Source organism: Dendrobates tinctorius, unplaced genomic scaffold (assembly GCF_039654945.1).
Source record: "Dendrobates tinctorius isolate UK_male_01 unplaced genomic scaffold, ASM3965494v1 ptg000029l, whole genome shotgun sequence".
Classification (NCBI taxonomy): domain Eukaryota; kingdom Metazoa; phylum Chordata; class Amphibia; order Anura; family Dendrobatidae; genus Dendrobates; species Dendrobates tinctorius.
The window spans coordinates 41824214-41850622 of NW_027361697.1; the positions used below are offsets into that span (position 1 = coordinate 41824214).

A 26409-nucleotide genomic window follows, 5' to 3' on the forward strand; every position below is an offset into this window, starting at 1 on the left:
ATCCTATAGTTGTATGGTAAATAAAGACACAGCCAGCATAAAGTCCTTTATTACAAATAAAACAAAACACAGTTTTTTACTTTTTTATTTAAAAATAACAAACCGTTATACTCACCTAACGCCTATTCCACTGAAGCACTCGATCTCCTGTAAGAAAACAAAAATAAAATAAAAAACAATATCCCTCACCTATACATCGCTCTGTACCACACCGTAATCCATGTCTGGGGAATAAACCGGTTTCAACCTGAATGGTGCCAAGATTAAACTGTCCAGGCTGAGAACCACTGGTGAATGAGCTGCTTCAAGCGCAGCGTCAGTGACTGGCGGTGACGTCATCGAGGTTACCTCCAGTCACTAAGGCTGCGATCCCAGCCTGGCTGAACTGCTGTGACCTCTGTGAGATCCCCGCTAGCACCATGAGAAAAACTCCTGAAAAGCCAAATTCCTTTAAATCATCTGCAACACATTTTGCTGTATTGTGCTTTAGACTTTTACGAATATACTGTATGCAATGTTTAAAGGGGCACTCCAATCTCCCAAGATCCTATCCCAATATGTAGAAGGTGTAAAAATAATATTATTTGCAAATATCTAGAAATGTGGTATAGTTCTGATTTGCTACGTTGCATACCCCATGTGCAGGGCATTGCAGTAGCTTAGGTAGCCTTGGTTACAGTTGGTAGTGGTTGTAACCATGGCTACCTAAGCTACTGCAATGCCCTGCATATGGGCTAAGCGACATAACAAATCAGAAGAACTATACTTCATGTCAAATTAGATGTATTTGCTAATATTATTATTACACCTACTACATATTGGGATAGGATCTTGGAGATTGGGAATACCCCTTTAAATCTTTGGGTTCTATAAGATTCCATTTTTGGGTTTTTTATCTTTATCTTTACCTTAAAGCATCTTACAAGATAGAAAATTACCATGACTATCAGTGGAATCTTCATGTTAAACAAAATTGGTGTTCTCCTCAGTTCACCTGATCATTCATATTATATAACTGGACGCTATAATCACTGTTGATCTAAATTCCCATTAGGTCATTACATATAATACTGACATCTGTTCTACTTGTAGATGAACCACCGGAGGAGCATAGAGGATCCAGCAAACAGATTTTAGAAGGTAGGTGGGCATGTTACACCAGAAGAGATTCCTGAGAAGCAGCTCATGTTAAATACTGGAGAAACCTCTAAAAATGCCCCTCCATGGAGTAGAGCACCCCAATGCACAAAAACAACAAAGCCAGTGAGGAAAATGTGCAGGAGGAGGAAATGCAAATGGTAAAATGAAAAGGGATACGTACAACCCACAGTAAAGACACAAAGATGGAGCTATGGGTGATCCAGAAAGCTTCCCAGAGTACACAATATATGGAGCCATGATGGTATAGAAGGAAAGAATCCATAGAATAGTCAGTAATAATCAGGGTGCAGTGCGCTGAGAACAAGAAGTGTTAACCCCACGATTCAGTAGTTTAAAGTGCAAAAGTAAATGAAAAAAGGTCACGACCGAAGTCAGCAGTGTCATCGCTCTGATGGCAACACACAAATTCTTCTTTATATACAGTATTCCATCTGAGCGGACCTAAGCTTCCTGGGGAAGCTAAAAAGAAAACTAAAAAAATACCAATATTCTGAATCTATTTTTCTCCTTCGCCTCATTGGGGGACACAGGTACTGTGGGTGTATGCTACTGCCGCCTGGAGGCTGACACTAAGTGAAAAAAAAGAGGTTAGTTCCTCCTTCGCCGTGTACACCCTCGCCCCGACTGCGGGCTGAAACCAGTTTTTGCTTAGTGTCTGTTGGAGGTACACGTCGGTCTGTCTCAAGACTGATCTTTTTTTTTTTTTTTTTTTTCTTTTTTCTTTTTCCCCATGAAGATAACACAGGGGAGACTGACCCTATTGAAAGGGTCTGATCTCCCCAAACCAACAACGGGCGAGCACGTGCGAGTGTCCCTCCACGTATCCTCTCCCACAACGGGGATTTTATTCCGTATGTTCCCTTTTTTCGCGTGAAGATGAGATAAGGGCAGCGGAACCTATTGAAAGGGTCCGATCTCCCCAAACCAACAACGGGCGAGCACGTGCGAGTGTCCCTCCACGTATCCTTTCCCGCACCGTGGGACATGATGCCGGACTTAGCCCTGTCCACTTGAGGGTATTGCAACTCCAGGCTGCATAGAGGCACAAGCATAGTCCGTGCGGCCCCCACTGCCCCACCAATGCTAAGACTGCGGTGGGGCAAGGCGGCGGACGGTCCCGCTCCTCACCCCTTGAAGGGTTTAGATGGAGCTAGGGTGCCTGCACCGTCCTTGTTTCATATGGCCCCCCCCCCCCCTCCCCTCTACCTGAGCTGGACGGAGGTGGATGGCCAGGGAGGGCTCCTGCAGCAGAACAGGGCTGGAGCCCTTGGCCTCTCCCGGGCAGCGGCAGAGACGGGCGTCCGGTCCCAGCTTTGATTCTGGAGTTTGGCAGTTACGCCCGCAACCCCCTTCCCCCCCGGGCGGGTAGTAAAAATTGAGGCCGTGGCTTCAGCTGGCGCTAGGCCGCGGCCGGAAGTCCTAGCCTGCGCGGGCACCGAAAAAATTTAGGCCCTGGCTTCAGGCCGAAGCTAGGCAGCAAAAGGAGGTACCGTCCGGGGGCCTGCCCGCAGTGCTGGCACGCAGATAAAGCGACGCCTCGCACGCTGAAGACACAGGACAGGACTGGGGTAAGTGCTTCCCCCTAGCCCCACAGAGAGGCTAACCGAAGCAACGAGTGCTTTCCCCCGACGGATGCCTGACAGGTACAGCATGTCAGGAAAAAAACTAAGACGCATATGTTATACGCTGCATGCATCTCCTGTCGGTTCGTTTTTTCCGCGGGCGCAGAGCGAAGTCTGCGAGTCCGAACGCCCTCAGGAGCCCTCCCCTGCAACCGAGCCCCGGAATGGGCGTTGTCACTGTCGCAACCTATGGCGTCACTTACGAGAGGTTTTTAGTCCCTTCGGGCCCCAGATAGGGGCAGGGACAGTGGCTCGTCTGTCTTAGAGGGGTTCTGTACCTCACAGGAGCCTCCGGCCTGCAGGGGCCGCTCTCACTCCAGGCAGACCCGAGGGGAAACTAACCCATACGGTGTTTCCCGGTCCATCCGGTGCCTCGGCATCCGTGAGCTCTGCTTCTCGCTTCCCGTCACCCGCAGTTGATAGCGAGCAAGGCTCAGACTACGACTCGGACGGGCCCCTTGACCCAGATACGCTGGATGGTCAGGAAACGGTTGACGGTCTCATAGAAGCTGTCAACAACACTCTGGGGATTGAGGATGATTCCACTCTGGCTTTGGGCCATAAGGTGTCATTTAAGCGAGTCAAGCGTCCCCATAGAGTATTTTGCACTCGCCCTGAATTTGAGGACAGTGCAATGACGCAAAGGACGGACAGGCGGTTCTCGGGCCAGAAGGCACTCGAGGCGAAGTATCCTTTTGCCCCGGATCTCCGTAAAAAGTGGACGGAATCCCCAACGGTGGGTCCACCTGTGTCCACCAGTCCCTCACATCATCCGTTTCTGCATAAGAATTCTAGAAAAATTGGTGGCGTCGATGGAAGCGATCCCGTTCGCCCAGTTCCATCTTCGCCCCCTGCAGCATGCCCTCCTGTCACCCTGGGACAAGAACCCGTTCACGCTCGATCATCGGTGCCGGTTGTCCTCTCAGGTTAGACAGTCACTAGAGTGGTGGACGATCAGTTCCTCCCTTCAGGGGAAACCCTTTCCCCCAGATCAGTGGCTGGTGGTCACAACAGACGCCAGCCTCCTTTGCTGGGGGAGCTGTTTTTCGCCACCACACGACCCAGGGGCGGTGGTCACCACAGAAGGTACGTCTCCCGATCAAATCGTTGGAGATACGGGCGATCCGGCTGACTCTGCAATGGTTTCATCACCATTCTAGCAGGCCGCCCTGTCCGGATTCACTCTGATGACGCCACAGCGGTGGCTTACATAAATCACCAAGGGGGCACCCGCAGCAGGGTAACCATGTACGAGGTATGGCACGTGCTTTGCTAGGCGAGAGGAACCGCTCGGTGATATCGGCAGTCCTCATCCCGGGGTAGAGAACGGGGCGGCAGTCTTCCTCAGCCGGCAGGGGCTTGCTTCCGGGGAATGGTCGCTACACCCGGAGGTTTTTCAGCAGATTTGCCAACGGTGGGGAACACCGGATGTGGATCTGATTGCCTCCAGGGTGAACGCCAAGGTGTCCGTATTTGTCACTCGGTCCCGGGACCCTCAGGCAATCGCCGTGTATGCGCTGGTTCTGCTATGGAATCAGTTTCGCCTCCCATACCTATTTCCCCCGCTGCCACTACTTCCGAGGGTTATCAAGAAGATCAAGGCAGAAGGGGTGCCAGTGATTCTGCTGCTCCTAGACTGGCCTTGTTGGGCGTGGTACACAGATCTAGTGCAGCTGCTCGTCAACGTGCCATGGTGACTGCCAGAGCGCCCAGATCTACTTTCTCAGGGGCCAATCTGCCCGAACTTAGGGGCCCTGGGATTGACGTGGCTGTTGAATCTTAGATTCGGACTCAGGCGGGGTTTGGGTGCAAAGTGGTTGCTACAATGGTTAGCGCCCGGAAGCATGCCTCGGCATGAAGTTACCACCACGCCTGGAAAGTTTTTTTTCTTTGCATGGTGCCGACGCCGCGGTTATTCTCCACTGAGATTCTCTGTCCCTAACATCTTAGTTTTTCGCCAGTCTGGTCCAGACTCGGGCTTGGCCCCCAGTTCTCTCAAGAGACAGTTATCGGCTTTATCTGTCCTTTTTCAGCGCAGGATTGCTACCAACCTGCAGATAAGACTTTCATCCAGGGGGTCTCCCACTTGGTACCTCGCTATAAGGCACCTATGGACGCCTAGTGCCCTTAACCTGGTCCTAAGTTTTCTGCAGGAAGCTCCATTTGAGCCGCTTCAGGATGTCTTTGTCATACCTTTCCTGGAAGGTGGTGTTCCTGGGAGCTATAACAGCAATCAGGCGGGTCTCTGAGCTGGCAGCACTAGCTTGTCGAGCCCCGTTTCTGACCTTTCGCAAGGACAAGGTGGTTCTTAGACCTGCTCCTCCTTCTTCTTTTTTTTTTTTTTATTTTTTTTTTTTTGCCAAAAGTCGTTTCCTCGTTTCACATATTGTCTTGCCCTCTTTTTGTCCAGCACCGGGACACCGTGTGGAAAAGGACCTGCATACGTTAGACCTGGTGAGAGCACTCAGGAGATACGTGTCGCGGACGGCACCCTTTCGTCAGTCAGACGCGCTGTTCGTGCTCCCTGAAGGTCGCAGGAAGGGACTCGCTGCCTCAAAATCGACCATAGCCAGATGGATTCGTTTGGCTATTCAGGAGTCCTACTGCAGAAGAAGCGCGCCGATTCCAGCAGGGATCAGAGCACACTCTACTCGAGCAGTGGGCGCCTCTTGGGCACTTCGGCACCAGGCGACGTCGGAACAGGTTTGCAAGGCAGCAACCTGGTCCAGCCTGCACGCGTTTACTGAACATTACAATATCCATACTCAGGCTTCGGCGGATGCGAGCCTGGCTAGAAGGATTCTCCAAGCAACGGTGGCGCACCTTTAGACAGGAGGTGCATGTACAGTAGCTTGGATCGGTGAGTCAGCTTTCCACCCAGGGACTGCTTTAGGATGTCCCACAGTACCTGTGTCCCCCAATGAGGCGAAGGAGAAACATGGATTTTTGTGATAACTCACCATAAAATCCTTTACTCCAAGACGCTCATTGGGGGACACAGCACCCACCCTGATAGCCAAGTTGGCTTCTGTTTATTTAATTAATATGCTCTCTGCATGAGATTAGAGTGATTATTTTCTAGACAGGTTGTTACCTGCATTGAGGTTGATGTTGTCTAATTTTTGTTTGATCTCCTACTGCTTTTGTACCAAACTGGTTTCCGCCCGTAGTCGGGACGAGGGTGTATACGGCGGAGGAGGAGCTAACCTCTTTTTTTTTTTTTTCACTTAGTGTCAGCCTCCAGGCGGCAGTAGCATACACCCACAGTACCTGTGTCCCCCAATAAGCGTCTCGGAGAAAAGGATTTTACGGTGAGTTATCACAAAAATCCATGTATTTGTGTATACATGTTTGGTATTCCTACCAAATACAGTGCTAAAAAGAAAATCGGCCCTGTCATAGATGGGTTACATCCCCACCGCTGCAGTGTGATGATCCACAGGGGCCCATCAGTCACGGTTAAGTTCCTGTGATTAATGACTTATTGACGCATGACTATAGTCACCAGTATGGGATGTGTGTGTACGTGCATAAATTCTCTGGGGGGACTAAAGAGAGAAGTAAAATAAATTACAGGACCCTGTGGGATCACAGCTGATTCTTTCTGTGAGGTAAAATATTTCCCTGCTTGTTTTTACCACATAAAAAGAATCAGCTGCGATCCCATGCTGTCCTGTCTGTATACTCTCCTTTCCTTTCTTTCCTCCCCTGCCCAGGAGCTGTGGTATGATCAGACCATGTCCCTGTACGGTCAGACACAGCCATTACACAGTACACAGCGGGGGCACATTTACAACATTATCTCAGCACAGGAACATTTTATTTAAACACATCCAATTGTGGAACTTATTATTCCAAGATAATAATAATAATAATTTTATTTCTATAGCACCAACATATTCCACAGCGCTTTTACATTATAGAGGGGACTTATACAGACAGTAGACATTATAGCATAGCAATAAGCACATAGATCTAAACAGATACCAATAGGAATGAGGGCCCTGCTTGCAAGCTTACAATCTATAAGGGAAAAGGGGAGACATGAAAGGTGGATGGTAATAATTGCTTTTATTGTTTGGACCATCCCTAGTGTAAGAATCTGGTGTTCCTGTTGCTGCATTGAACCAGTTAACAGTCTAAATATGTAATAGTACAGACACAGAGGGCTATTAAATGCAAAAGGCATGTGAAAACATGATGCGAGGAACCGGGATATGGTAAAAAAAACTTGAATTGAGTCACACAGGAATATTTAGTTTAGTGCGTTGAGGTGATAGGCCAGTCTGAACAATTGCGTTTTTAAGGAACACTTAAAACTGTGGGGATTAATCGTACTAGCCTGGGTAGTACATTCCAAAAAATCGGCGCGGCACATGAAAAATCTTGGAGACGGGAGTAGGAGGTTCTGATTATTGAGGATGTTAACCTCAGGTCATTAGCAGAACGGATGGCACGGGTAGGGTGGTAGGCTGAGATTAGTGAGGAGATGTAGCCATGGAGTGCTTTGTGGGTGAGGGTAACAAGTTTTTACTGAATTCTGGAGTGGATGGGTAGCCAGTGTAAGGACTGGCACAAAGCAGAGGCATCGGTATAGCGATTGGTGAGGAATGTGATCCTGGCTGCAGCATTCAGGACGGATTGGAGAGGCGAGAGTTTGGTAAGAGGGAGACTGATTAGTAGAGAGTTACAATAGTCCAGACAAGAATGAATAAGAGAAATGGTAAGAGTTTTTGCAGAGTCGAAAGTAAGAAAGAGTCGAATTCTAGAAATGTTTTTGAGGTGCAGATAACAAGAGTGAGCCAGTGATCGGATGTGGGGAGTGAATGAAAGCTCGGAATCAACTATGACCCCAAGACAGCGGGCATGTTGCTGGGGAGTAATGATGGAACCACACACGGAAATGGCAATGTCGGGCATAGGTAGGTTGGTAGAGGGAGGAAACACGAGGAGTTCAGTTTTTGACAGGTTCAGTTTCCGATAGAGGTAAGACGATCACTGGTGTTTTCCAGAAAGGCAGGCGTGATGTCAGGAGAAGTATAATTGAGTGTCATCAGCATAGAAATGGTACTGGAAACCAAATCTACTGATTGTTTGACCAATAGGGGCAGTATACAAAGAGAAGAGGAGGGGGCCTAGAATAGATCCTTGAGGAACCCCAACAGTAATGGGAAGATGAGAGGAGGAGGAGCCAGAAAAAGATACAGTAAAGGAGCGGTCAGAGAGAGAAGAGGAGAACCAAGAGAGAACGGTGTCCTTGAGGCCGATAAAGTGTAGCATAGTGAGGGAGGAGCTGATGATCCACAGTGTCGAATGCTGTGCAGAGATCAAAGAGAATTAGCATGGAGTAGTGACCATTAGATTTAGCTGTTAGAAGATCATTTGAGACTTTAGTGAGGGCAGTTTCAGTAGAGTGTAGAGAGCAGAAACCGGATTGTAGAGGGTCGAGGAGAGAGTTATCGGAGAGATAGCGGATAAGACTGGTGTGGACCAGGCGTTCCAGGAGTTTAGAGATGAAGGGAAGATTAGAGGCTGGTCTATAGTTAGCAGCACAGTTTCGGTCGAGGGATGGTTTTTTAAGTAGTGGATGCATGATGGCATGCATAATTGAGGAAGGAAAGATGTTGGAAGAGAGAGAGAGAGGTTAAATATTTTAGGTAGGTGAGTGGTGACAGCAGTGGAAAGGGACTGGAGGAGATGTGATGGAATGGGGTCACTGGTGCAAGTGGTAGGGCGCGAAGATGCAAGGAGCCTGATTACTTCTGTGACTGGTTCAAAATCAGAGAGTGAGCTACATGCAGTGGGGAAGGGAGGACAGTGCATGCTATGAGGGGATTGGGAGATAATTTCCAGTGGGATATGGTCAATTTTTTCTTTGAAATAATTAGCCAGATCGTCAGCATGGAGATCCGTGGTTGGGGCCTGTATCCTTGGGTTAAGTAGGGAATGAAAAGTGTCAAAGAGACGTTTCGGGTTATTGGACAGTGAGGTGATGAGGGTGCTGAAATAGGTTTGTTTTGAGAGATGAAGGGCAGTGTTATATGTTTTAAGCATAAACTTATAATGGATGAAATCTTCGGGTAGATTGGATTTTCTCCACAGACGTTCGATTGATTATAATGTACTTTGTGGGAAGACCCTTTTAACCTCTTAATGACCAGAGGTATTTTTGGTTTTACAGTTTTGTTTTTTTGCTCTCCTTCTTCCCAGAGCCATAACTTTTTTTTATTTTTTTGGTCAAAATCGCCATGTGAGGGCTTGTTTTTTGCGGGTCGAGTTGTACTTTTGAACGACACCATTGATTTTACCATGTCATATAATGGAAAACGGGAATAAAATTCCAAGTGCAGTGAAATTGTAAAAAAGTGCAATCCCACACTTGTTTTTTGTTTGGCTTTTTTTGCTAGGTTCACTAAATGCTAAAACTGACCAGTCATTATGATTCTCCAGGTCATTACAAGTTCATAGATACTAAACATGTCTAGGTTCTTTTTTTATTTTAAGTGGTCAAAAAAAAATTCCAAAGTTAGTAAAAAAAAAAAAAAAAAAAAAATTGCAACATTTTGTGATACCTGTAGCGTCTCCATTTTTCGTGATCTCTGGTTGGGTGAGGGCTTATTTTTTGCGCGCCGAGCTGACGTTTTTAATGATACCATTTTGGTGTATATGCGATCTTTTGATCGCCCATTATTCCATTTTAATGTTGCAGTGACCACAAAAAAAAACGTAATTCTGGTGTTTTAAGTCGACTTTTTTTCTTGTTACGTCATTTAGCAATTGGGTTAATTCTTATTTTATATTGATAGTTCGGGCGATTCTGAATGCGGCAATACCAAATATGTGTGTGTTTTGATTTTTTTTTTTTTTCTATTGTTTTATTTTGAATTGGGCGAAAGGGGGGTGATTTGAACTTTTATATATTTTTTCATTATTTTTAAAAACCTTTTTTTTTTTTTTACTTTTGGCATTCTTCAATAGTCTCCATGGGAGACTAGAAGCTGCCATAACCCGATCGGCTCTGCTATATAGAGGTGATGATCAGATTGCCTGTATGTAGCAGAATGGCTGACTTGTTATGTGCGCCGACCACCATGTGGTGCTCATAGCAATCCGGCAGTGACCACCATAGAGGACTACTGGGAGACCTCTGGTTGTCATGCTAACCCATCAGTGACCCGCGATCACGTGACGCGGTCACCGTTGGGCGGGATTTCCGGCGCGCTTACCGGAAGTGCGGGTTAAATGCCGCTGTCAGTTTGACTGCGACATTTAACGGGTTAACAGCCGTGGGTGGATCGCAATTCCACCATTGGCTGTTAGCGGCACATGTCAGCTGCTACATGTCTCTGTTCGACAGACACAACACATGTAAGAACAGCGAGACCTGCAGCCACGGGGACACAACTTATCCGACCACGTTTGCTCATCACTAGTAGAGATCAAAATGGACCGAATTTATGAGTCGTCATGCACCATTTCATACATTTAGCTCAAATAACTCCAATTTCGTCCTATAATGTTACTAGCAGTAAAAAAGCTACTATGAGAGAATTTTTTGACAATTTCTGTTGAATAAGGAAAGCAGTCATGTGAGTTGGGAATGAAAAATGTATTGTGTAACCTCAGATGTCCAGCAGAGGGCAGCAGAGCACTAGTGTACAAGCTACTTTGGCTTCTCTGTTGAATTTTGCTAAAAAAGTAGGGATTCTCAGCCCTGACACATGAACGCCTGCAGCTTTGTATTTTTTTGTAAATGTTTACGTAAATGCTCATAATATTTAGTGGTTTTTTTTTTATTATTTATGGTATTTATCCCAACTTTGTCACATCTGACCCTGTTCCCGCTATGGGTCCGATTCATCGAAGCTTTCACTCCTGAATTCTGTTGTAAAAGTTTTGACGAGATTACAAAATTTCGGCGCAACTTTTGGCATCTTCAGGAATGGGGCCACGTGTAGACATTTGGGGCTGGAGAGCTACAAGATGGAACAAGGTGGTCTACAAATGCTGACCTGCCGTGTCCATCCTACATTATCCTCTTCATTAATCCGGTCCCTGAAAATGCCTCTCTTAGACACATGGAGTATTCACATTGTAGATATTTGTAAGAATATAGGTCAAGACCCTCTGGTTTACGTTGTGAAGGACCCCCATTCATTCTTTTCTTAAAGGAGTATTTTTGCACATTGTGGCGGACACGCTGGGGAGTGTCGGTGTGATCATCTCCACTATCCTGATGCAGCGGTATGGATGGATGATTGCGGACCCTATATGCTCCATGCTTATCGCTTTGCTCATCTTCGTCAGGTGAGTGTCTCTCTAGCTATTGTCAGAGGCTATAGCACGGTCTTTACACCGCCCACTGCTACAGACATGTTATCAAACTGCTAATCTAGCAAGACAGATACATGGGATAATCCAGAAAGTCGGGATATCTGTGCTCGCTCTTCTATCCCTGCCTGCCTGAAAAATCAGGGATCGGGATTTTAAATTCAAGTTTAATACTTGTAATTTGATTTTTAGTCAAACAACACCTATTTGTTCTCATTTATGCATTAAAGGGATCTTGCAATCTGTAGATAAGTAACCTGACATATGTGGCATGTATAATGTATGTATAATATATGGAATTGGCAGGATTGGATCATGTGGCTTCTTGACAAACAGAAAGTGCTGCCAGTCGACGTACAGTCACAGTTTTGTTGCTCTCAGTTCCTTCTTCTTTGGATGTAATGTACTTTCTAATCCCCCATTCTGCACGACTGGGGAGAGTTTTACCAACACTTGCATGTCTTCTCTGTGCCAAGGGAAGGCAGATCCACCTTGAATTAGAACTAAGCTTCCATGTGTAATGTCTCCTGCCTAGTCCCTCTGTACCTGCAGTAATTGATTGCACAAGTGATAGGGTCTTAGGGTCGAGCATGCCCCTTCAGTCACTGCAGCCCTTCACCAATCGATCCATAGGAGAACAGAAACTCTGGTTCAGTTTGGTGAATCTGACCGGCTGCAGGTCCTGAATATCCGGGAGCCTCTGCCCAGGGGAAAATGGTGAAGGCACCACAACCCGGAATCGGAATAATCCGACTGATGAGCGTAATTTTCTTCTCCTGCGGCGTCCTGTGGTATTCTTTGTAACGATCAGTGTGTCCTTGCTCCTGCAACACTCCTCAGATGCTGCAGAACTATTCCTTGAACCTTATTGGGGTACTTCATATCCATCAATGGTGGACACATTTCCTTCTTGGTCTTTCCCATCTCTCAAAGCGATGACCATTCCCTAAAATATGGCATCACCTTATGATTCATGTGGGTCCATGTTCTGCCTGTGATCCCCAGGATCCTGAGGAGAAGAAGAGGCGCAGTATAGGATTGGCACTGGAACCCTCCAGTGTTTCACCTTACGCAGAGGAGCTGTGACCCCCCCCCCCCCCCAGCTGTGCAGAGGAACCGCAGCACCGTTCTGTGCCAGGTAGACAGGAGCTCAGCCGCCACACTCCTCTCCACACCGCAATGACGGCAAATGCCACTTTAGAAAATGCGACCATCTCTTTAAAAAATGTTCTGCAGCAGCTGACATTTTGGGGGTTTTTCGTTTGTTTTTTTTGTCGTAAACATTGTCTATGCTACTAGAAGGTAGGTATCATTTTGTTAAACTTTTTATTAAAATTCGGGTCCATGCATACAACAATGCTGTGCAGTGCCAGAATGATGCTCCTGTGATGCTCTGAATAATTCTAAAACTCTTTCTGGTAGAAATTCTGCAGAGACTCCCACTGATCAGTCCCATATTTGACCAGTGATCCACTGATGTCCTGCCCCATTAGCCAAGGGGGTGTGCCTTAGTGATCTGTCCTGCTGTAGACCGGTTGCTGCAGGTAGTAGTCAGACGTCCACACACAAGCTGAGGAGGTGTGCGTCCACTAGCTGAACTCATGTGATCATATATTTATATATTCCTTACTTTTAGTTGTAAAATGAGACATAAATGAGCTGATAGAAGTGCTGTGAAGCCTTTTATTTTGCTGGGAATTTTCTGTGTGTAGTGTGGGACAGATGTGAGGATCAGGTCAGAGTTGACTGTAAGATAAAAGCTCACTGTAGAACTATGGCGTGGGGATAAAGTGAATTATATATTTTTTTTAGTGGTTTATAATCCCCCTGGGGTTTTGATAACCACAACAATGTGCATTCTGGTACCTAGCATTACTATTGTGAGTAAGATGTAGCCACAGATACTGCTGTTGTACACCTTTGTCCACAAATCGTTTTTTGCCTTTTGTTGGAGGTACAGGTCTGCAGTATGTCCAGATGTAGACCTCTGCAGGGAGACTCCAACATGCCACACTGCAGGCGTATTGTATACGTGGGGAAGCTCCTGGGGTCATCTGCTGGTGGCTGCTATAGGATACATTACTGCAGACTGTGTTCTTTATGGAGGGTGCAAGGAATATGACAAATGATTCTACATCACTTCAGAAGTTTGATTAATCTGAGAATATTTTTTCCCTCCAGTGTTATTCCTTTACTTAAGCAGTCAATTGGGATCCTCATGCAGAGAACTCCCCCAGCCTTGGATAATTTGCTTCCTGAATGTTACCAGCGGGTTAGTATACTCCTCCTTCTCCAGCTAACATGTCTACTTTGTGGTGTAAGTGTATAAAGCATTGTGCCGTCCTCTTCTCATCATACTGCTTTATGAGCACTAGATCTGGTTCAGATCTGTGAACAGTGGCCTTCACGATTGCTATACAGGGCTGTGAACTCTGCAGAGCACTGTCCACCGTCGCCGGTAGCAGTGTGCAGACAGATTTTGCTGATCTTTGGCCCATTGTTACTCCCCCCCTGATTGTGTCCCATCTCCGCAGAGCACCGTCCACCTTCACTTGGTAGCAAGCTGCAGTCAGATTGTGTTCATCTTTGGCCCATTGTTACTTCCCCTGACTGTGTCCAGTCTCCACAGAGCACCGTCCACCGTTACCTGGTATATAAATCCACAGGACAGCTGTAAAAACCATCACTAAGAAGAAGAATCATAGAATCGTAGAGTTGGAAGGGACCTCCTGGGCCATCTGGTCCAACCCCCTGCTCAAAGCAGGATTCGCTAAATCATCCCAGTCAGATGTCTGTCCAGCCTCTGTTTGAAGACTTCCATTGAAGGAGAACTCACCATAAACTCTTAAAATTATTTTTTTTATTCAAATGTTAAAAAATTCATAAAATGCTACTTCAGCATGATCACAATAAATATACCCCAAAAGGGGACACCAACCACTGGTACAATCTAATTAGTAAGTGGGGAACAAAAAGTAAAGCTGCACATATAAGTATAAATTAGACAGGAAAAAATTGTTAAACCATCACATTTAGGGAATCCAAGATTCAATGTGGGGAGCAAGAGCAGTTTTTATAGTTCAATTAGTGCCCAAAAACATCTCCAATACACTCCATATTCCCACATAAATAATGTCCCTAAACCATGATCCAATCTATTTGCCACCTGTAATGCCCAGCAGATAGTGGAGGAATATAGAAATCCCCACTAGAATCAATGTGAAAAATCACAGCAAAGTTACTTACTTAGATAAGGAGAAGTGAACCCCTGCGCCCCGACGCGCATTTCGCCCGCTTGCTTCTTCCGGGGGCGTGCCAAGAGAGGTTGGGGAGGTGTATTTATTTGACCTGAAACCAATAGGATTAGAGAAAGGTCATTATCCGGCTCTCACGCCGGGATTCAATGGCGCATGCGCCAGTCAGGCTCTTCCGGGTTCTTCAAATATACTTTCTGGCATCCGCTCGGTGGACCGCATGATGAGACGCATGCTGGACACCATGGTAGCGCTGCCGGAAGTAAGCGGAGAGCTGACCACAATACGCGTGCGCACCATCCTGTGGAGCTACAGGAAACAAACTAATTCAATGGAAGAGGAGCATTAAAGGAATGAAAGAAAGAAAAAAAGAATATTAACAAAAGATGCTAAGTGTCAGTGATGATTTAATGTGAACATGAAAAGAAAAAACAAGTGCTGATAAAATAATAATGCTAAAAGCGGGCAATGAAAGTGACCAGTGCCACGTTAATGGATTCCCACTATTTTATCCATAACATACATAATCTATATAAATCCCTATAGAATATATTATCAATATATAGTGAATATACCATAATACACATAGTGAATATAAAAAAGTGCATTATACAAGTTAATAAATGCATATCTTAAACTAATAACTATAAAGTGCATATGATAAATATTTAACCTACAAAATTTAATTTATTTTTTTATGGAAAAAATTAATGTCTATTATATATACTCATCAGTATATATAATTTATCAATTTATCCAAAAAATTATATACTATAAATAATATGGTTAAATAACCATAAAAAAATCCATTATAAAGTGAATCAATGCTTACTAATGCTTCTTCTTTCCATTGTTATCGGTATTCATTAATTTTGATTTTCTGAAGTTATTTTTCTCTTCTTCAATACGGTTTATACCCCAATCTTCCTCCCATCAGTTCACGGTAAATGCCAACTCTAAACATAATATACACAAATTAATATAACAGAATAAAACCATATAAATAAAATTTATTTATTAAGAACCCCCCTCACATACCCAACCCCATAAAAAATGCCTCCATATATGACCATTAAAGAAAGGCTGAAAACCCTAAGGTTTCATTCAGACCATTTAGACTCAAAGTACCCAGCCGATAGATCCACCTGATCTCACATTGAGCAAGGACTTTGCCCAATTTCCCACCCCAGGATCCTAAATTAATCTCACCTATAGTTCTAGCATTAGAATTGTAAAATTTGTAATGTCTACCATTACCTGGTAGCAAGGTGCAGTCAGAATGGGTTCATCTTTGGCCCATTGTTGCTTCCCCTAACTGTGTCCTGTCTCGGCAAAGCACTACAGTCCATTTGTTACAGTCCATGAAAACTTAAGTCTATGGAAAGTCATAAGTGATAATATACTGTAGATGGAATTAGAAACAGGGGGCGGATAGCACCATATCTGCTACTTGGGTCTGATGTGGCATTAGGAGGGGGCATAGTACATGAAGCCTCGCCAACTTGCTGGATGTCGCTATGTCTGCTACTCAGGCTTGATATGCATTTCGATGGTCATGTATTCATTTTTGTTTTTTCTTTTTCTCCAGGTGCAGCAGCTCCAGGGCGTTTATCATCTACACGACCCACATTTCTGGACTCTCTGTACGGATGTTTACATTGGGACCCTAAAACTGGTGGTGGGACCTGAGGCAGACGCCCGCTGGATTCTCAGCCAGACTCATAATATTTTCACACAGGTATGGGGGCTTTGACATGGATCTTTGCATGTTAGCACTAATTTCAGTCCTTATTCCCCAGCGTGTATTATATGCTGTGATCTCAGGCTCACAGCACTTGGCTTCTAATACTGTATGACAAAATGTCACAGCCTAATGCCGCTTCTCATTCTACCATCCAACCAGGCACTCTCTCCAAAGGGGGAGACTAGAACATGAAGTTTACTTTCTAGAAAACTATTTGGCCACATTATGGGACAGTGGTGGCGATAGCTGGCAATTGCGGAGTTGTCCACAGGGACTGTACCCATGTTATGCCCCTTAGAAACACAGATCAAAGATGGGTTCAACAGTGGTTAAATGTAAAGACGTACATTGTGTGTGTCTATGACCTGGTGGTCTGAGACTCCCTTCCTAAGAGAAAGTTAAAATAACTGGAGTATCTATTAACACTACATTTTGGGGCTTTCTAGTTCCTGACTTTTTTTTGTCATTTCCTGTTATATTTTAGGTAATGTGATTTTCTATCAGAGACCCCATCTAAAGCATACTTTTCTTTTTTTCTTGTCTTCTCTTTATTTTTTTCTTTCTTAGGCTGGCGTCAGGCAGCTGTATGTACAGATAGATACAGCGGCCATGTAAACCTTCGTCTGACCTCATCTCTCGGACCAAAGCACCAACGTGAGCACTAGGACCTAAAAATAAAAAGCCACTGCAGGGATGCACCCATTGGGGCCAAGCATCTCCACATGATCATGTTTGGAGATGGGTCTCCCACTTGTGCCACAATTCCTTCAAATTCAAGTCTACATTTTATACAGAATATGGACGGCATGTCAGACGTTGCCTTCTTTTCGCATCTTGTTGGGTCACTGTCCAGGATCCCTGTTGCCTTCTTTGGGCTTCTCTTGCATTGTAGTACCGTCCTATCATTCACCCGCCGTACCATCTAACGTGCGAGCACCTTAGGTGTATCGACTCTGGATCTACTAGTACTGTGAAACCATATGTGGACCCGAGGGCAGCGTTAGCATTTATTTAACACCTAGTGTCCAGGTACGAATGATTTTAGTCTGGACGTCCTTCATATAAACTCAGAGGCTGCTGCCCACGGCATGGCAGGAGATGCCTAGTAATCACTTGCAGCCCCTCCGTTTTACAACCTATACTCTTGAATTCTGCAAAATGAGACACAAGATTTTTCTTTTTCTTGGGTTACATGTAGAAATCTGTGAGCAGTGTTAAGAGTAGCTGAACTAAGCGATAATACCAGCGAGGAAGGAGAACCTGGACGACCTAGTTATAGCTGCCCTCCTCCCAGATGGAAAACTGGATAGAATTATTACCCAAGTGCCTTCCCCCAACTATAAAGTTGGGAAACTAATATCCCACAGCACAAGGGGGTGAGACCACTCCACCTGTGCCATTAATGTCGCCTTGCCCGTGACTTACTGTCCTGCATATCTCACTTGGAACATGGTTGTGAAAAAAACGACATAATGCAAAATGACTGAACGTCCACCTCCAGTGCTGCTATCGTTCAGTACGTCACGTCCAGCTCTTCATCTTGCACAGACTCTTCTACATGCTTTTTATGAAACATTGTGAAAATCAATGAAGTTCAGAACATGGGATGAGTGTATTCGTCTCATTCCAGAGCATCCAGCAACCTCCACGGAGGAATACGTATTACACAAGGGCTAGAGAATATGTTCTGGACCCTGAATATACATAGGTGCAAATGCATTTTGCTTTCATCCACTACGGTTATTCTTTTTTTAACCATTTTCTTACTTTGAAGGATTTTTAAAGATGTATGGATATTTCCTAATAAGTAAAGACATAAGCGTTTACCTGTAGTCAATCTATGGTTTACACTAGGTTGAAGCTCCATTATCATCAGTGGTGCTGCAGCGCTCTGTGTTTGACTGTGAGCTGGAGAAAAACACCGATCCACTTGTTAAAAAAAAAAAAAAATGGTGGTCTTGAACGTGCCATATTTTCCCCTTTTTTCATTTTAGGACTCGGCAATCCATACGTAGTAGACTGAAAACTTGCCTCGAAAAGTGTTCTGATCTGTCGATACTAAGGGCTTGCTTTACAGGAACATGTGATTTTCACGTTCCCTTTTTTTTTTTTTTAATCTAAATAATACATTGTATGTAGAGGAAGTAAAACCTTTCCTATTGGAGTTTCTTTCCTTTAGCTAAAAATACTGAAGGAAAGTAGAAGGCTCGAAGTCTAATTTCATGTGATAGCAATATGGGTGCACAGTACCAGCGATCCGAACAGGACGTGTAGTTGAAATGAAGGGTGCAGAATTGCAATCATATTCAGCTCTTTTAAAACTGGTGTTTACAAAAGAAAAAGACAGTCCTCCTTATTCCCAGCTGGTCATGATTAGAAGGCTCCCATAGAACTGAAATGTACATTTTTAGATTATTCCACTCCTAATGAATAGTGATGAGCAAATGTACTCGGATAACATGTTATCGGAATATGCTCTAGTATTATCCGAGTATCTTGGGCATACTCGGATGTTTTACCCCTTCACACCGCAGCCCTTTTTCGTTTTTGCGTTTGTTTTTCGCTCCCTTTCTTCCCAGAGCCATAATTTTTTTTATTTTTCTGTGAATATGGCCATGTGAGGGCTTGTTTTTGCCAGAAGAGTTTTATTTTGAACAACACCATTGGTTTTACCATATCGTACTCGAAAACGGGGAAAAAAATTCTAAGTGTGGTGAAATTGCAAAAAAAAGTGCAATTGCAAAACTGTTTTTTGGATTTACTTTTCCTATGTTCACCAAATGCTAAACCTTACCTGCCATTATGATTCTCCAGGTCATTATGAGTTTGTAGATACCAAACATGTCTAGGTTGTTTTTTATTTAAATGGTGAAAAAAATCCAAAATTTGTTAAAAATTGCATTATTTTCCAAGACCCGCAGCACCTCCATTTTTTGTGATCTGGGGCTGAGTGAAGGCTTATTTTTTGTGTGCTGAGCTGGTGTTTTTATTGATACCATTTTGGTGTGGATATGATCTTTTGTTCACCCGTTATTGCGTTTTAATGCAAGGTTGCGGCGACCAAAAAAATGTAATTTTGGAGTTTTGATTTTTTTTCGTTACATTGTTTACTGATTGGATTATTTCTTTTTATATATTGATAGATCGAGCAGTTCTGAACACGGTGATACCAAATGTGTTTTTTTTTTTTTTAATTACTTTATTTTGAATGGGGCGAATGGGGGGTGATTTGAACTTTTAAATTTTATTTTTTTAATATTTTTAAAAACATTTTTACTTTTCACTTGCTTCAGTAGTCTCCATGGGAGACTAGAAGCTGTTATAACCCGATCACCTCTGCTACACACAGGCGATGATCGGATCCCCTGTGTGTAGCAGAAATGCTCACTTGCTATGAGCGCCAACCGCTGGGCGGTGCTCATAGCAAACCAGCAGTAACAACCACAGGGGTCTCCTGCAGACCCCAGGTTGTCATGCCAACACATCGGCCGACCCACGGTCATGGAGCCCACATCAAAGGGAGGGACATGACGTGATGTACATGCACGCCACATGTCGTGAAGGGGTTAAATCCCTTCGTTTGCATGTCTCACAGCTATTAGACATCCGCAACAAATGTGGGCAATCCCCACATGTGTTGCGAATGTCTAACAGAGGTGAATCATGCAGCCGAACATAATATCCGAGCACGCTTAAAACACTCGGATGATATCCGAGCACATTCGCTCATCACGACTAAAGACGCATCAGAACTTAAAGGGGTGCTTCCATCTGAGCCATCTTTCTAGTATATGTCAGAAATATCTGAACTTCCACTTATTTATGCCTCTGTTGTGTACTTCAGAGAAGAGGTGTTGAGGAGGCCAAGTACAACCATCTACTTCTCTAGAGTACTGAACTGTGAGGAATCATAAATTTGGGGCTGTCGGTTGCACAGAATGACATCAAGGACAGCAAGATGTGCACACGTGCCATTTAGTGAACACCAGTACCTATATCTGGCACCTACAGTAATTTTACAATGCTAAATAAATCCTGACTTGTTGTTGATACTTAAGGACTGGAGCTGAGAAACGCTGCTCTAAAATTCTGAATATTTGTGACATCTGTCAGTGGTGATTTTGTGTCCTTAAAAGGGTGAGACAACTTTGACATAATTATCTAAACACAAGCGCCTTGACCTTTAGACCAGTGATCTGGCTCTGCCACTGGCCCACACTGTCTGCCCTACAATTATGTTATTGCTCATTTTTTTCTCATTAATGTACACTCTGCACCCCATCTTGACGGGAAAAAACAGAAATGTAGACATTTTTGCAAATTTGTTAAAAAAGGAAAAACTGAAATATCACATGGCCATAAATATTCAGACCCATTGCTCAGACACTCATGTTAAGTCACATGCTGTCCATTTCCTTGTGATCGTAAAGGCACACACCTGTCTATATAAGAGCTCACAGTGCATGTCAGACCAAATGAGAATCAGGAGGTCAAAGGAACTGGCCAAGGAGCTCAGAGACAGAATTGTGGCAAGGCACAGATCTTGCCAAGGTTACAAAAGAATTTCTACAGTACTCAAGATTCCTAAGAGCACAGTGGCCTCCATAATCCTTAAATGGAAGAAGTTTGGGACCACTAGCAGTCTTCCTACACCTGGCCGTCCAGCCAAACTGAGCAATCGTGGGAGAAGAGCCTTGGTGAGAGAGGTAAAGAAGAACCCCAAGATCACTGTGGCTGAACTCCACAGATGCAGTAGGGAGATGGGAGAAAGTTCCACTAAGTCAACTATCACTGCAGCCCTCCACAAGTCAGGCCTTTCTGGCAGAGTGGCTGGACGGAAGCCTCTCCTCAGTGCAAGACATATGAAAGAAGCACACATAGAGTTTGCTAAACAACACATGAAGGACTCCCAGACTATGAGATTCTCTGGTCTGATGAGACGAAGATAGAACTTTTTGGTGATAATTCTAAGTGGTATGAGTAGGGAAAACCAGGCACTGCTCATCATCTGCCCAATACAATCCCAACAGTGAAACATGGTGGTGGCAGCATCATGCTATGGGGGGTGTTTTTCAGCTGCAGGGATTGGACGACTGGTTGAAATTGAAGGAAACATGAATGCGGCCAAGTACAGAGATATCCTGGATGAAAACCTCTTCCAGAGTGCTCTGGACCACAGACTTGGCCGAAGGTTCACCTTCCAACAAGACAATGACCCTAAGCACACAGCTAAAATAACAAAGGAGTGGCTTCAGAACAACTCTGACCATTATTCACTGGCCCAGCCAGGGCCCTGACCTAAACCCAATTGAGCATCTCTGGAGAGACCTGAAAATGGCTGATCACCAACGTTCACCATCCAACCGGACGGAACTGGAGAGGATCTGCAAGGAAGAATGGCAGAGGATCCCCAAATCCAGGTCTGAAAAACTTGTTGCATCATTCCCAAGAAGACTTACGGCTGTACTAGCTCAAAAGGGTGCTTCTACTCAATACTGAGCAAAGGGTCTGAATACTTACGACCATGTGATTTTTTTTTTTTTTTTCTTTTGTAATAAATTTGCAAAAATTTCTACCCTTTTTTTTCTTCAGTCAAGATGGGTGCAGAGTGTACATTTTAATGAGCAAAAAATTGAACTTTTTTGAATTTACCAAATGGCTGCAATGAAACAGAGTGAAAAATTTAAAGGGGTCTGAATACTTTCCGTACCCACTATATGAGGTATCTGTGCCCATGCAGCATTGTAGGAGTGCAGAGGCCTTAGAGCTGGTGTTAGCCAGCCGGTTATCTTCAGTGATGCTTTTATCATCTCTTACAAACTTCTTGCGAAGGCTGGGCTCCTCACCTCGGAGGCAAGAAGCATTAGATTATAGAAGTAGAAAATCTCTTGTTTCTCTAGAATGGATATGTTTAATAACTTGAAGATTTCAAAGTTGCTTGTTTTGACCCATTTTAATGAAAATAACCATTTAAAGTCTTTATAGACCCCAGTTGTCGGATTAAATGTTTCACATAGAAGTGTGCCCAATGACCACCCCAATCACTGGTAACATGTACACACATATACTGTATAGAACGTATTCATTATTATACAGGAGGAAAGGAAACGGCGTCAGGCACATTTGATGCATTACTTGGTGGGAGAATGGAAATTGGCATTTAAATAACCACATGGCATTCTAAAGGTCACCTAAGAGCTGATGCCGGCAGGTATCTGGTAGCTAACCATAAACATCTCACATCAACAGATCAATCTGGAAGTATTAGGTATTTTATCACAAAACTAAGATCCAAGCCAATACAGAGCCCTCTACAATACAATAGTTTGTGGAGTGAGATCAACTGTATGTCTTTGGCTTCATAATGAAATAAATTGCTGGATATAAGTTTTACATCTGAGCGTGTGGAGTTTTTCTTTCCAATTGAGGCACACCCGATGTGAACTTAGGATCTTCTATTTGCTTATATTGCATACTGATAACAATAATTTCTAATGTTTAAATGAAGTCTATTAGTATGTGAATGACCATGTCCAGGGCTGTGCAAGTCAAGGGTTTGTCAGGGAAAAAAAATTCCATTTGCAAAAGCTTTAAATACCTTTTTATTTGATCTTACTAATACACTTTCATTATGAAATCTGAATCATTATTCCAGTTTTAGATTTCCTCTCGTACCAGCAGCTTTATTTTATATTCTTCAGAGAGGTGTCCTGACTTCCAAAGCTGAACTGTTTTGGGACGCTCTCTGGGCATTGATGCACTCTCTGGCCATGGAACGGTTTTGGGACACTCTCAGCCATATCCTCTCTCTGGCCATGGAAGTCAAGCGATAAGTCCATCTCATACCAATTAATCTCCTTTCCTTTTGAAAATTTATAGTAGCCGACGTAAGCTCAAATTAAATGAAATACTCATCTCTGCATTGAGAGTTTTCTTCGTCTACTTAAAAGGCATGTTTGCTTTGGTCTCTCATGCAGAGGGGCCTCTTACTCAAATCTATTCCTAGTCAAAAAGTCCAAGGTCTCCATTCATTCAATTCTAAATATAATGACCCCTGACCTAAACATTTCAAATGGAGTCTGTCTGCACAGATTGTTCCAGAAATGTAGTAGCAATCTCTTCCATTTGGCATATGTCAAGTCCAAAGAATTTTTACAAATGTTATAGCGTGAGGAAGAAATTATAATTATCCCATACTTGAATAATTTTCTTATGGTGGGTTGATCAGTGGAGAGCCTAAAGCTTCAGATCTCTATTGTAATAGATTCTGGGAGGTCTAAGGTGGATAATAAACTGGGAACACAAGACGATGGATCTACGTCCTGTCAGGATGTTTGATACAAGGTAGAAAAAAAAACAAATGTTGACTTTGCTAGTGGGCTATACAGTGGGGAAAAAAAGTATTTCGTCAGTCAGCAATAGTGCAAGTTCCACCACTTAAAAAGATGAGAGGCGTCTGTAATTTACATCATAGGTACCTCAACTATGGGAGACAAACTGAGAAAAAAAAATCCAGAAAATCACATTGTCTGTTTTTTTTTTCATTTTATTTGCATATTATGGTGGAAAATAAGTATTTGGTCAGAAACAAAATTTCATCTCAATACTTTGTGATATATCCTTTGTTGGCAATGACAGAGGTCAAACGTTTTCTGTAAGTCTTCACAAGGTTGCCACACACTGTTGTTGGTATGTTGGCCCATTCCTCCATGCAGATCTCCTCTAGAGCAGTGATGGTTTTTGGCTTTTCACTTGGCAACACGGACTTTCAACTCCCTCCAAAGGTTTTCTATAGGGTTGAGATCTGGAGACTGGCTAGGCCACTCCAGGACCTTGAAATGGTTCTTACGAAGCCACTCCTTCGTTGCCCTGGCGGTGTGCTTTGGATCATTGTCATGTTGAAAGACCCAGCCACGTTTCATCTTCAATGCCCTTGCTGATGGAAGGAGGTTTGCACTCAAAATCTCACGATACATGGCCCCATTCATTCTTTCATGTACCCGGATCAGTCGTCCTGGCCCCTTTGCAGAGAAACAGCCCCAAAGCATGATGTTTCCACCACCATGCTTTACAGTAGGTATGGTGTTTGATGGATGCAACTCCGTATTCTTTTTCCTCCAAACACGACAAGTTGTGTTTCTACCAAACAGTTCCAGTTTGGTTTCATCAGACCATAGGACATTCTCCCAAAACTCCTCTGGATCATCCAAATGCTCTCTAGCAAACTTCAGACGGGCCCGGACATGTACAGGCTTAAGCAGTGGGACACGTCTGGCACTGCAGGATCTGAGTCCATGGTGGCGTAGTGTGTTACTTATGGTAGGCCTTGTTACATTGGTCCCAGCTCTCTGCAGTTCATTCACTAGGTCCCCCCCCGCGTGGTTCTGGGATTTTTGCTCACCGTTCTTGTGATCATTCTGACCCCACGGGGTGGGATTTTGCGTGGAGCACCAGATCGAGGGAGATTATCAGTGGTCTTGTATGTCTTCCATTTTCTAATTATTGCTCCCACAGTTGATTTCTTCACTCCAAGCTGGTTGGCTATGGCAGATTAAGTCTTCCCAGCCTGGTGCAGGGCTACAATTTTGTTTCTGGTGTCCTTTGACAGGTCTTTGGTCTTCACCATAGTGGAGTTTGGAGTCAGACTGTTTGAGGGTGTGCACAGGTGTCTTTTTATACTGATAACAAGTTTAAACAGGTGCCATTACTACAGGTAATGAGTGGAGGAAAGAGGAGACTCTTAAAGAAGAAGTTACAGGTCTGTGAGAGCCAGAAATCTTGATTGCTTGTTTCTGACCAAATACTTATTTTCCACCATAATATGCAAATAAAATGAAAAAAAACAGACAATGTGATTTTCTGAATTTTTTTTTCTCAGTTTGTCTCCCATAGTTGAGGTCTACCTATGATGTAAATTACAGACGCCTCTCATCTTTTTAAGTGGTGGAACTTGCACTATTGCTGACTGACTAAATACTTTTTTTCCCCACTGTACGTGGTTTTCAGACACTGGACAGCTCGGATAAGTGCCAAAAGCAGTGGTAGAGCAACCTCCCCCAAAAAATTACATGTGAAAAGACAGGAACTAACATAGCCTGAACATGGGGAAGATAAACACAGGTGAATGGAATTTTAATCGAAAAAACACGTGACGCCCACAACTGCGGTCGTATGAAAATTCAGACAGGAGGCAGGTGCCTCATCAATCAGTGATCTGTCATGGAAACACCAGAGTCAGGTGGAGCGGCTGCAGTGGGAGACCCTACCCACAGTCCCGCCCTGAAATCTGCGTAGAAAGCTTCAAACACTTTAACCTCTTCACATAATTTGATGTAACATTATACCATGATTGGAAAGGGGTTCCCACAAAATGACGTAAATTTACGTCATGGCGATTACGCGGGGACAGGTGCAGTGCTTGCATGATCTCCGCTGGGAGCTCTGCCTAAGTGATAGCTGAGTTCCTGCTGTCACAGCGAGGAGTGGTGTCAGCACCACACCAGGCCATTTAACCCCCTAAATGCTGCAATCACAGCATTTAGAGGGCTAAGAAAGGGAGGAGGCTGCCTCCCATCCAATCGGCACCACAGCGATGTCATCGCGGGCTGATGATCATTATGATGACCTCCAGGTCTGTCAGCTATTGCAGGGACGGCTCCAGGAGTCTGTGGGCCCCTTTAACACATACCACGATTCATGATGCACAGATGCAGCAGAGAAATATAGGTATAGTACAATGCCAAAGATTTCACTTAGTTCTTACATTACATGTGATATCCATTTTAAAATTCTACAATAGGTCAGAAACCGGACAGTATAGTCCTCCATACAGTATTATGGGCACCACATAGTGCTCCGTTCAGAATAATGGCCCCATATAATGCTCCATACAGAATAATGAGCCCCATATATTGCTCTATACAGAATAATGGACCCCATATAATGTTCCATACAGTATAACGAGCCACATACAGTGCCTTGTGAAAGTATTCGGCCACCTGGAATTTTTGGTGAAAAATCAACAAGTGGGACACAATTGTGAAGTTGAACGAAATGTATTGGTTATTTTAAATTTTTGTGAAAATTCAAAAATTGAAAAGTGTGGCGTGCAATATTATTCGGCCCCTTTACTTTCACTGCATCAAACTCACTCCAGAAGTTCAATGCAAATCTCTGACTGATCCAATGTTGTCCCAAATGACTAATGATGATAAATATAATCCACCTGTGTGTAATCAAGTCTCCGTATAAATGCACCTGCTCTGCGATAGTCTCAGGGTTCTGTTTGAAGCACAGA

The 26409-nt window shown here is 44.0% G+C and overlaps 1 protein-coding gene across 2 annotated transcripts in view; it reads left to right on the top strand.

The window, feature by feature from the left end:
• SLC30A7 (solute carrier family 30 member 7) overlaps positions 1-22505 on the top strand; it is a 70119-nt gene extending 47614 nt beyond the window's left edge. For both annotated transcript variants that reach the window (XM_073571658.1, XM_073571657.1), the window contains exons 7-11: positions 1093-1140; positions 10955-11090; positions 13296-13386; positions 15957-16106; positions 16680-22505. In XM_073571658.1, the coding sequence (XP_073427759.1) occupies positions 1093-1140; positions 10955-11090; positions 13296-13386; positions 15957-16106; positions 16680-16727 (473 nt within the window). In that variant the 3' untranslated portion in view covers positions 16728-22505. The remainder of the gene's footprint in view (positions 1-1092; positions 1141-10954; positions 11091-13295; positions 13387-15956; positions 16107-16679) is intronic.
• The last annotated feature ends 3904 nt before the right edge of the window (positions 22506-26409 follow it).